Source organism: Babylonia areolata, chromosome 19 (genome assembly GCF_041734735.1).
Source record: "Babylonia areolata isolate BAREFJ2019XMU chromosome 19, ASM4173473v1, whole genome shotgun sequence".
Lineage (NCBI taxonomy): Eukaryota > Metazoa > Mollusca > Gastropoda > Neogastropoda > Buccinidae > Babylonia > Babylonia areolata.
This window is the reverse complement of record NC_134894.1, coordinates 38,543,889-38,556,925: the sequence shown is the minus strand read 5'-3', so window position 1 is coordinate 38,556,925 and position 13,037 is coordinate 38,543,889. Positions and strand designations below refer to the sequence as shown.

The following is a 13,037-nucleotide window of genomic DNA, read 5'->3' as shown; positions in this document are numbered from 1 at the left end:
ACTGACAAGCACATAAAACTGTAACATTAGAAATAATGATGAAATAAGTTATGCACAAAAAAACCCCAAAAAAGCAAAACAAAAAAAAGGTAAAAAAAAAAAGGTCAACAGTAAATTTTAAGGTGCATAAACTGTTCTTTTAACAGCACAAGAACACTGTCATAACAATTAACTGACAAATACATAAAACTGCAATAGTAAAAAGTATGAGAATACAAGAATGATACACTGACCATTAGCCATGGGAAAAGGGCAAGAACAAAGCACAATAAACTGACCAGTAGCCACACTAAAAGCCATGAGAACACAGCAATAATGGTAAATTGACATGCATAACATTGTAACACTGAAGGTAGGAAATAAGTGCAGAGATAAATAAAATGACCAGTGCACAGTTTGTTTGTTTTTTTTATCACTAACATCACAAGAACAAAGTGCTATTAATAAACAAAGAATGTAAATCTGTAACTTTGAAGGAAAGGGATACACAGAGTGAACAATTTTTTTTTTTTTAAAAAGCCCTGACAAATACTTGATACTGTAACACTAACATTACTAGAACAATGCCATGGTAACAATAATTAACTGACAAGTACCTCCAACCACAACCATTATAACAGTACATTATCGATGCAATATAATCAGGATTACACAAAAGACGACTTTCTTTACCAACTGGCCAAAAGGTTCCGCAAAGTGCTGTTTGTTTTGGGTTTGGGGATTTTGGGGGGCGGGGAGGGGCGGGGAGGGTAGGGGGGGGGGGGGGGGGGGTAACTGCTTCCAAAATCGGAGATCAGTAAGCAGAATGAAAGGCTACCCTCTCCATTCCTTAATCTTTCTTTAATATCTTTGGGTTTGCTGTATTTGGATTAAGTGCAGCACACTTATGCTTCCAGCCAATGCTCAGTTCATCTGGCCAGTCAATCCGCTTTCATCCCTGTATTGATAATCATGCTATGCAGAATTAACTGACCAATGGCTAAGTGCCATGTTAAGAAAAATATTAATAGGCTTTGATTTTGGCCATATAACCGATTATCAGATCAGAGTAGTGAGGATAAAAAATTCCTCAAGGTATACAAAGTTCGCCATTTGTTTCTCCTAAGGGAAGCTCAACATGTTAAAACACACACACACACACACACACACACATATATATATATATATATAGAGAGAGAGAGAAATAGATAGATAGATAGATAGATACCCCAGATACAACACCAACAATGTTTTTGTGAAACTGAGTTCTGTCCAGTGGTTTCTTGGGTGTAACACTTCAACCCATTCAGCCCTGTACCCAATTGCTGTTGGGCACCGCAGATTGTCATTCTCCACCTGAGTCACTTTTCAGCACAGTAGTATGCATTAAACTGCTATGGCATCCCTCCTCATGGGCATGTGAAGTTTCAGTGACAAATCTGAACGATCAGTGTGTTTTTTTATCAGGGTTTTTTTTTTTTTTTGTGTGTGTGTGTGTGTGTGTGTGTGTGTGTGTACATGTATAACTATGGCAAGAACATCAAGATGTCACTGCACAGCAAGTGTCTGATAAAAGTATGATGGACTCTGGCAGGGAATTTGACCCAGATAATGATGACACATAATTCACCCAAGATCAAATGTCTCTCTCGATTTCTTTGTTCAGCAAATTTACATATAATTTGAATGAATAACGTGTCTGTACGTGAGATATAAACAATTTCTGTTTTTGATTTATAGCTACAAATAAAATATTGCATCCCTTTTCTTAAAAATTAAGCAGTTTGTGTCACAGTTATATTTCAGTCATTACATCTCTTTTCTTGAAAAATTTAGCAGTTTGTGTCAGTCATTACATCAAGTTTGGTAGCTACTGGCTGAACAGTTGTTAAAAAATTGTGACTCAGGTGAATCACCCTTCCCTGCTGATGCAGCCAGGCCAAAAAATGTGAAGCTGGGATGACTGCACAGACAGAATACCTTAAAGGGCTGAAAGGTTTAAGATACTGTCACACACACAGAATTCTCACAACATACAAATTGTTTTCATGAATCTATGATCTAGTCACTGCTTTCACAGTTATAACACTTTTGGATACTGTCACAGATAGAACTCTCACAACATAAACAATTGGAGTAAAAGAAACCATTGAATGACACTCACAAACACTTTACAAACATTTGGCTGTTAGGAACTATGAAAGCTGACACCTACAGGTACTGATAACCTGCAGCACAAAGAATCTTTAGCGATTGCATAACACGACCTTTTTCTTTTTGAACACAAGCCAACACTCGAAAACAAGTTGATGCATAAATGCCATCACATTCTTTTGAATTAAACTGGACACACACACACACACACACACACATACAATGCATGCGCGCTCGCACGCACACACACACACACACACACCCACACAAGCCCATGCTGAAAAATTATCACAGTGTCTGAATCTGTCCATTAAGCTAAATGTTTACACACATATACATACATACTGATAAACATGATGAAAGCTATCATCAGAAACAGATCCAATTGAAGTGGACTCCAAAAGTGAGATGCATCCAAGCACATATGTGCATCCATTGTGAGCAGACACACACAATATTCAAAATTCACACACACACACACACGCACGCGCGCGCGTGTATATGCACACATACACTCTCTCTCTCTTTCTTTCTCTCTCTCCCTCACACACACACACAAACACACACACCTTCACATATACACACAATCTCTCTCTCTCTCTCATACACATATCCACACGCATACACACTCCTTTTCTCTTCCATTCGAATGTGTTCACATTTTTCATCTCAGCTGCACAACTGCATAAGATTAACAATGGCATATCCTGTGTCTTTTTTTATGCCCTTTCATGCATAATTATAGGTACAACAAAAATGTCAGTCATCAGATACATAATTTCTCATGTGACCTAACCTTACTGTGTACAAGAAAGGTGAATAATTATGGAAATGTGCATATAGTCAAATAGCCAAAATACACAGCCACAACAATTATTGCTCTCATTTTCCTGCTACAATCAAACAGTTCAGACATACAGTGCTATGTTATGACAGTTACAAAGCACGAAATCAACTTTTTCCTGTTACAGGCTAAAAGTTCGCAGTCGTACACTGTAAGAGTTACAAAACATGAAATCAGTTTCAGTTTCAGTTTCAGTAGCTCAAGGAGGCGTCACTGCGTTCAGACAAATCCATATACGCTAAACCACATCTGCCAAGCAGATGCCTGACCTGCAGTGTAACCCAACGCACTTTGTCAGGCCTTGAGAAAAAAAAAAAAATAAATAAATAAATAAATAATAATAATAATATAATTTTTTTAAAATAAATAAATAAAAATGAAATCAACATGTGTTATGACAAGGATAGTTGCCAAATCACTAACATGTATTGCAATCTCACTTCACTTGAAGAAAATGAACTGTCATCATATATCATTACATATCTATTCTATTAGCTAACATTCCAAATAATATCAACTTGTTATAATCATCATCAGCTACACATCTATATCAAACAGCTCACAATGTATGTTACTGCTTTAAAATTTGTCTACAGATTACATAATCATATTGTAGGGATACATTATACATTATATTTCTTCTGACTGTATAGTTTGTTTTGTCAGATCAATATAAACTGCATGAATATGTTATCAGTATTGAAACTTGATAGTCTGGCTCTATGCAGTCACTATGGATGCCACTACAGATAAAATATACCTCATAATACTCTGGTTACTGGTAATCATTACATATTTAATTGAAAATAATATATCTGATGATACATTACAGATACCATTGCACACAGTATACTTCTTGATAATCCAGCTACAGGCACTCATTATGAGTGTCATTGAAAATGATATATAACATGTGGTAATATTCTGGTTACATGCAATAATTATGGGCATGATTGCAAATGATGTAGCTCGTTATAATGTGACCGTGCGTAGCGATTATCGATGTAACTGAAAATCATTATCACCATCCTTGTTTGTGTATCTGTAAAATACTGCTGTTCTCCATTAATAAAACCCATGGCTTTTTACTGCCTGCTTAGGCATATAATCAGAAAGTAATGTGATAACTTGGTATAAACTCCATTTGAGGTTAACATCTTAAATGATCTGTATATTAATAATTCTATATATCTAAATCGATCTATGTATGTATGTGTGTGCACTATTTTTTTCTAACCCTATTGTTCATTATATACTGGTCTTGAGTACTTTTGCTACAATACAGGCCTACATACTCTGTTTCCATTCCCCTTGTTTCAACAGGCTCCTATTTGTGTCAGAATAACTGTTCAGACTCATACACAAAGAGATCTCTCCTTCCCAAAATGAAAAGCTGCCCAAGCAATTGGTCTGATTTTTTTTTTTTTTTTTTACCACAATGTATTTTCTCTTCTGTGTCTTGCACAATCTTTACAGATAAGTTTATAACTTGAACAGCAAAAGCACTCTCCTGTAATCTATCAGTATTTGAAAACTGCAGAATTCTATTCCATTCTCTATCCCTGCTCATTCTGAGTAATGCAGCAGCCTGAGTGAGGAGACAGTGTTCCACAACAAACTTCTTGTTGGAGCTTCTTTAAATCAGGCATGCAAAAATGTTGGCACATCATGGAGCAGGTATAGACTCTAGTGCAACTGAACACTGCATGTCGACTCTTCCAGCACGCCATTTCGCAAAGGTGCTAAGTAACAGATGTATAAAAATGAGTCACCTGTACTTAACTCACATGAACCTTCCACACAGAAAATTTCTGCTATCATAGCTGAGGTTAAAATGAATTTTCAACAAGAAAAAAATCACACCCTGTACACTCAAAATTAAGCTTTCCTGGTCAGTGACTGTCAGATTTTTTTCTCTGCTGTTACCATAGCTCAGATCAAAATAAATTTTTTACCCCCATCCCCACCCCCACCGCCCCTCACCAAAAAAAACAACAACAAAAAATCACACCTGGTACACTCCAAATCAGTCTTTCCCAGTCAGCGACTGCAGGATTTTGTCCAGCACTTTGGGGCAGCTGTAGGCAATGATGCCATTGATGCTTTTCCCACTACTTGAAAGAGGAGAGGCGGAGTACTTCACTTCCACGCCCTTCATCCCCGCTTCCCTGCTGCCGCATCCTTCTGACTTCAGCTGCTCCACTGTGTCGTGGAACCTGACCACGCCCCCTCCCGTGGCCCGCAGGATGGCATGGGGAGCACAGCAGTCCCACAGGTAAATGCTGCTCTTGCTCAGAACGTAGGCCTCCACGTGTCGCTGAGCCGTGCACAGCAGCTTGTACCCTGCACCCGAGGCGAAGCGCAGGTGGAAGTTCTGCGACAGCGTCTGCTTCACGGAGTCGGATTCGCTGGTGCTCATGATGATGACCGGGGACCTGGGTGATGGCGGTGCCTGGTCGTTTTGCAGGACTGAGGCCAGGCGCAGGTCTCCATAGCAGACACCCCAGGTTGTTTGATCACTCCACCTGACAGCAGTGATAAACCTGAGGTTGTTTTTTTTTATGTGTGTGTGTATGAGTGGTTATGTGTGTCTGTTGTTGTTGTCACTGCTTGTGTGTTACTGTGTTGTTGTGCAGGATATGAGGGAGTGCTGGTTGTGTGTTGTGAGGGTGTTGTTGTGTGTGGTATATGTGTGTGTGATTCACTCTCTTTGTCAAACGCACACAGAATGCCTCTCTCTCTCTCTCTCTCTCTCTCTCTCCCTCCCTCACACACACACACACACACACACACACACACACACACACATAGACACACACTCTCTCTCACTCACACACACACATAGTGACTCACTCTCTTTCTCCCTATGTCACACACACACACACACACACACACACACACACACACACACACCACACACACACACACCATCCCCACTCCACCCCACAGCAACCCTCCCCCCTCCCACACACACACACACACATACATACATACACACACACACCATCCCAACTCCACTGACAGCTCACCCACACCCACCCCACCACACACAGAAGAGAGAACGACACAACACAAAAAATACAAAGGAAGAAGAACTGACTGCTGCGATGCCTGGTCCAGCTGCCAGAAGGGCTGGTTGGCCACACCCACGATGGGCAGTCCTGTCGACTTCTGGAAGGCTCCGATCAGCACAGCCACACACTGCAAGCCTCCGTTGGTCACCCCATCCTTGTCCACCTGTCCCACCTGGCCACTGATGTACTGGGCAGTGGAGTCTGTGCGCATGATGCATGTGCTGTTAGCCCAGAGTGTTACCAGAAGGACAAATTTTGTTTAATGTCCCGTCACACATATCGGTGATTGAAGACATTTTGTCAGAGTATTAATGTGTACATTAGAGTATTATCTTTTAGAAGCTACATTACAAGGGGCTCCTACTGTCATGCAAGTTTGAAAAAGTCTTGGGAGCGGGAAAAAATGCGATAACTAATTCCAGAGCTGGAAAAGTCTCGGGAAAATGTTGTTTTTGTTGTTGTTTTTCTCATTCAATGTCTGGAAAAGACTTGGAATTTTCCTAAACCACTGACCAATACCAAGCAATAAAGACCTTACTGGAATAAAAATGAATAAATGAAATTAACCAAACAAACTTCTCTTCTTTTTCATTCGTGGACTGCAACTGTTACTCCCACATTCACTTGTATACAGCACGAGTGGGCTTTTACATGTACAACCATTTTTAACCCCGCCATTTAGACGGTCATACTCTATTTTCAGGGGGAGGGGGGGGGGGGGGGGGGAACTATACAAACAAAAAGTGAAAAGTGAACACTGATTCAGTGATCGCAGTCTCTGATCAGTGGTATAGCTGAATTGTTTCCTTCATTTCATCTTTGTTTGGTATGGAAATTTTTTTCAGTCCAGTTTGGAAAAGGTCTGGAAAAAGCGTGAAATTGTCTTTGGTCATGTCTGTAGGAACACTGGTTACAGAATATTGCATGATACATATGTGCTGTCAACCCAATGTATTGCAGTATATTTCATGATACATGTGCCATCAACCCAACATACTGCAGTATTTTTCATGATAAATGAGCTGTCAACCCAATGTATTGCAGTATATTTCATGACACATGTGCCATCAACCCAACATACTGCAGTATTTTTCTTGATAAATGAGCTGTCAACCCAATGTATTGCAGTATATTTCATGACACATGTGCCGTCATCCCTATGTGTTACAGTATATCAACAGTCTACTTGTGATACATGTGTCAACCCTGTGTGTTTACGGTTTCAAGGAGGCATCAAAGTGTGCGGACTGGTCTACATTAGCTGCACCACATCTGCTCTGTGAATAAAAAAGGGGAAACCTAATTCCAGACCTATGCATAGACTCAATGAGATCTTTTAAAGTATCTCAGCTTCTTCCCATAACACAAGCATGTACATACTGTTTCCGTGTCTGACAAAAATGCAAATAATCTGAACAAAAATAATGGCAAGAATATAATAATAACAAAGCCAGATTATTTGGTGCTTGAGCCCCTACAAATAGCAATGAACAGATATTATTCAAAAAAGTACCAGACACAAACACAATTAGAAAATTAACAATTGCCCCTTTTTTTTTGATACGCTTCAAGCTAAATGTTTCATGCCTAACCATGTCACATCACGCTGACACCACCAGAACATCCTGTTCAGGTATGCATCAAAGGACACCTCGGTTATTAACTGGGTTGCTGAAATTAAACTTGTAAACAATTTTTTTTTTCAAATGATAATGGACCCTTACCAATTGGATCAATCCAGATACCAACATCATCTGCTGGGATGGAGGTGTGCAACATCTCCAGATGCTCTATAGAAGGTGCAGCTTCAACCTGGCTGTGGACGACATGAGACAACAGTGATGCGGCCTCCTCATCATCGTCCAGTATATCTTCTGCAAACATGACATCTAAGAATGCAATGTCACACAACACAACTTGAAATGGCAACAGTTCTCCATCAAAGTGTAGATGTGGAAAAGCATCAAAGTGTGGATGTTATCTGAAGCAAGATGCAGCCCTTAAAACAGTTCTCCATCAAAGTGTAGATATGGAAAAGCATCAAAATGTGAACATTATTTGAAGCAAGATGCAGCCCTGAAAAAAGATTTAGACCACACCTCTTTCCTTCACTTATTTCTCATCTGTCTGCTGCCCTCCTCTCTTTGTTCCCTCCCCTTCCTGCCTTCTTCCCTCCTTGCCTTTCTTCCTTCTGTCACTCTCTCTCATGTCAAACCTTTTCTTCACGTCCCCTAATGATCAGAAGCATCACAGTTGATCTATTGTGAACATAACCATGCTTGACAAGAGGGAAAATGTCAATCTGACTGGCCAGATGAGTGCTAGAAAAAAATAGCTTAAAAGATCTGCACTGAACACCACCCAGCCGCAGTGGCAGAGCGGTTAACATCATGAGCTAATGACAGAGACCATGGATTTAAACCCCATCAGAGGCATGTCAATATGGAATTTTTTAGGCTCTCACCAGCTCCTACCCAGGCTTGAAAGTATATTGGGTTCAGTAGTAAACACTGTGACAACACAGTCAAGTGTGATCTACTTCATGGATGCATCTTTGAGAGTGTTGCACAAAATTTCCTGACCAACCCTGCAGTGTCTGTATCTCTCTGGTCTTGATGAACTTGGGTATATTATATGAAAGGTAGCAAAGTGTATATAGAGAACAAACCTGTCATGTAATCTCATATCTATAAGAATTTTTGCTTACAACATTATCATCATCATCCTCCATCACAAAAATGCAGAAAAACTGCCCCTGCTCCCATGGTTACCTCACTTTCAAGTTTTTCCCCCTGGCTTCTGCCTTACCTGTGGTGAGTTCATGTTGGAATCAAATATTTTAATGTCAAAATATTAAAAGATCAACAAATAAAGAAGGGAAAAAAAAAACTTTAAAAGTTAGTAACATGATTTGAATCAAAATACAGAAACAACAAGAGAAGAGAAGCAAGGCCTTCAAGACTCACTTGTGATACACTTTAAAAAAAAAAAAAAATCTAATCATTAAAATGTGTTCTGTATTTGTTATTATAAAGCTTCAGGTTAAAAAAAAAAAAAAGTCCTAACAGCAGATTCGAACCCCACATGTTCGGGTCAGAAGAAACTGTCTTACCCATTACACTATCGTGGCTCCTTAACTGACTTTCAAAAATATAATATTTAAACATGCTTTTTTAAAGGGCGATAAATCAACTGCGGTATTCGCAGTGAGAACGCTGTTTAAATCATATTATTCTGGTGTATCTTGGGCATTCAAAAAATCTTTAAGGGCAATTACAAATTCTTTTTAAGTCCACGGTAAAGGAGACGTGGCTATCGCCGCAATCACACTGCAACATTTAGTCATTTTCTCTGGATCTAGATAGATGTACAAGTTTAGTTACACCCGGTTGACACGGTTGATTCAATTTCTCTTTTATATTCATTCTAGTTTTATAGTTTTAAAGTTGATATGAAAATTGAGTATTTTGTTAAACTAATAACATGCAGAGCCAAGTACAAGTATTTCTAAATGTTGTATGAAGTGAAAAGGACTTCATTTTGAGAAAAGTCAAGACTGGAAATTTTTACGTTTCATCAATTCAAGGGTATTAACTCTCATGGTTTATTATTTCTAAATGTGAATTCCGACTGATTCTGTGAATATTTTTATGGCAGTTTGGGGCATAATCCAGTAAGTGATGAGGCATTCACAAATCTTTCTCTGAATAAATATTTAACGATCTCCTTCTCCTGCTTTTCATGTTATTGTGTATTGTCGATTGAATATAGGATTGAACGGGCAGGTCAACAACTTGAAACAAAATGGCGTCGTTTGCGTTCGCGAAGAATATGAGCACGCGCCTTGAATATGTATAAATATGTGTACGCAATTGATTTTTGCCCATGACCTTCAGGGCTCAGCCAACAGATCTGTAAAGTCCATTCGTCGTATTGATTTTAGTATTTTCCGAAAAAGACCACTTGGGCGAATGAACATAGTGAAAGCCTTGTACACTGAGAGTAAAACACACAAGCTTTTTATGTATTGAGTATAATTTCAAAATGTAATGTTTAAGATGAGAAAGATCAGTTTAAAGCAAATTAAGCCCACTAGCATTAATTACAGATTAATTTCCCTTTTTTACTATCTGCACCAAAGACATGCAAAATAAATATAACTTCCATGCTTAGCAAAAGAAGTTCCTGTTTGAACAAAAAATGATAAAAATGACTGCTCTTGTTGTGTCAAATATCAGATCAAAGTGCCAAGTTTAGAGAATAAAAAAAATATATAAATACAACAGTAAATTCACTTTGCATATAATTTGGCTTCTTTTTTTTTTTTTTTTTGTGCCCATCCCTGAGGTGCAATATTGTTTTAAACAAGATGACTGGAAAGACCTGAATTTTTCCTATTTTTATGCCAAATTTGGTGTCAACTGACAAAGTATTTGCAGAGAAAATGGCAATGTTAAAGTTTACCACGGAGACACACACACACACACACAGACAACCGAACACCGGTTTACACAAGTGAGTCAAAAACAATGTTTCTCACTGAGTAGCTGCGTGGTCTGTTCTTGTGTGGCACAGAGGTGAATGGTTGTGCTGTCTCCTAGAGCATTAGTGAACTGGTTGCTCTCCTCTCCAAAGATACTGCCTTCCATTTCTGGAAACTGAAAACATCATCATAATAGTGACGGCTGACCCAAGAACTGATAAACAGCACAGATATTGAACATGCAAAGTATACATACCTTTTTTTTTTCTTTTCAAAAGCCTTTGTTTGCTATGTTCACTCAGACGCTTCCCAAGAGTTTCTTTATTGTTTAAGAAGGTGTGTCTGATCGACAAATATATAATAATACTGACATCATAGTTCAAACATTAGAATTTCCTACATTCCACTTAATTCTTTAATTCCACTTAATAACTTTACCAATATGATCTATTTGATCATACATGCTAGGCATGCTGAAAACACATTCCAGTCTCATTTTTATATAGCAGTAGCATTAAAAATGAAACAGAAAGAAAAAAACTTAAAAAAAAAAAAAATTAATTCTTTTACAGAACCTACCTCTGCAGCTATGTCATGAGCAACCATCTGTTGGATAAGAACATCCGCCAACGTTTTGAAATCCTGGACAAAACGTTTGTTTTTCTCCTCTCCTTTCTTCTCCTCCACCAACAGATGTAACAGGGCTGGCTCAGAACGGATGATACGAGCCACATCCCTTGATTTCTTTGCTGCTTGCAGCATTGCCAGCAAGAGATCTGACAGCCTCATGGTCACTGGTCAGTGATTGTCAATCTGTAAAGAATTCATATTTTTTACAGTCTCACAGTCACTTGTCAGTGGAGGTCAGTCTGTATAAGATTTATACTTTATACATTTTTGACAACATATAATGCAGTACAGGTGTTTTCCAGGCTTGTCACTGGAATTCAATCTACTGTAACATTTCATTTCCAGGGAGTCCAAAAGTACAATGAAACTTCAACAACAGCAAAATTGTATAATGTAATTGTGAAAAGATAGTGTAGGTAACGTGCAATCAACAATCTTTTTCTGTGCTACGTTTGTTAATTTATTACAAGCTGATTACAGATTCAGAATGTATACATGTACTCAGTAAAACAAAAGTTATGATACAATAATAATGATAGTAATAATGATAATAATAATAAGAAGAAGAAGAATAACACACTGATGCATTTCTACAGAGACAAATGAAGACACGTTTTTATTCATCATACCCAGGTACTGAGATAGTGGCACAACATTAACAACATTTCTTATTAGGTTACAAACAGACAAGAAAAAAGCATTAGAAAAAATTATCCCAACCTACAAATGTACATGACACCCTTGATTCATGAGGGTGTGCATGTGTGTGTGCATGTGTGTGTGTGTGTGTGTGTGTGTGTGTGTGTGTGTGTGTGTGTGTGTGTGTGTGTGTGTTTGTAGGTGTGTCCACATGTGTGTGTGTGTGTGTGTGTGTGTGAGCATGCGCGCATGTGTTGTGTTGTCCAGTGAATGTACATGAGTGTTTACTGAGAAAATTAGTTACTCTAACAATAAATGGCCACTGCGCTTTTTACTTATAAATAGTGTGTAAACAAATGTGCACATGTGGTTATTCATCTATGTGTGATCAGACTAAGATGAGGTGTGCGTGCGTGTGTGAGTGAGTGTGAGAGAGACAGAGAGAGAGAGAGAGAGAGAGAGAGTGTGTGTGTGTGTGTGTGTGTGTGTGTGTGTGTGTGAATGTGTGTGTGCATGTATGCATAATGTAGTGGGGCGCGCGCGCTGTGTGCATGTGTTCTTACATTCCTCACACTTTTTGTCTCAACCCAACCACCCATACCTCCAGTTATCAACGAGTTTATTAATACTACCAACGTTTGTGTTCCAATTCAACATATTCATAACACTCGTTTTCATTCTGACTAAAAATGTTTTCCAGCATCCCATGATTGCGTATTTACGACACAACTCTTTCATTGTCAGCATACTCTGCCAAAAGAAAATGTGGAGGAATACAAATAGTCTTTCCTTATTTTAGAATATGCTGTTGTTTCGTCTATATTCGGGTTGTTTAGCTCAAAACTTACACAATCTGGAATTCAACAACATCCAAAATCAATACTTCCGTGTGTACTACGTCAGCCACCACGACTTCTCTTACGCTTCACGCAGACTCAAGACACCTTTACCTGACGTCATGTCTTCAGTGATTATACACACGCCATCAAGTATTATCCTTCTCCAGCCTTCTTATATGCACAGCAAGAATTTATCAAATCCTGCATCAATTCTTATACTGCATACATACATTCATGATCAGAAAAGGTCTGTGGGAGATCATGAAACGTCTAGGATGCCCCCCAAAATTCCTCAGCATGGTCATCCAACTACATGAGGAACAGCGTGGACAGGTCAGACACAGCAACGACCTTTCGGAGCCCTTCCCAATTGGAAATGGAGTGAAACAAGGTTG

The 13,037-nt window shown here is 38.8% G+C and overlaps 1 protein-coding gene across 1 annotated transcript; it reads right to left on the bottom strand.

The window, feature by feature from the left end:
- Window positions 1-1,494: 1,494 nt before the first annotated feature.
- On the bottom strand, window positions 1,495-12,749 carry LOC143293678 (inositol polyphosphate 1-phosphatase-like). The gene is made up of 6 exons (XM_076604835.1): window positions 12,652-12,749; window positions 11,114-11,347; window positions 10,592-10,709; window positions 7,776-7,925; window positions 6,078-6,252; window positions 1,495-5,502 (listed from the first exon to the last, which is right to left on the bottom strand). Exons 2-6 carry the CDS (start codon window positions 11,321-11,323, stop codon window positions 5,004-5,006), a joined length of 1,152 nt encoding a protein of 383 aa, XP_076460950.1. The 5' UTR covers window positions 11,324-11,347; window positions 12,652-12,749; the 3' UTR covers window positions 1,495-5,003.
- Window positions 12,750-13,037: the final 288 nt, after the last annotated feature.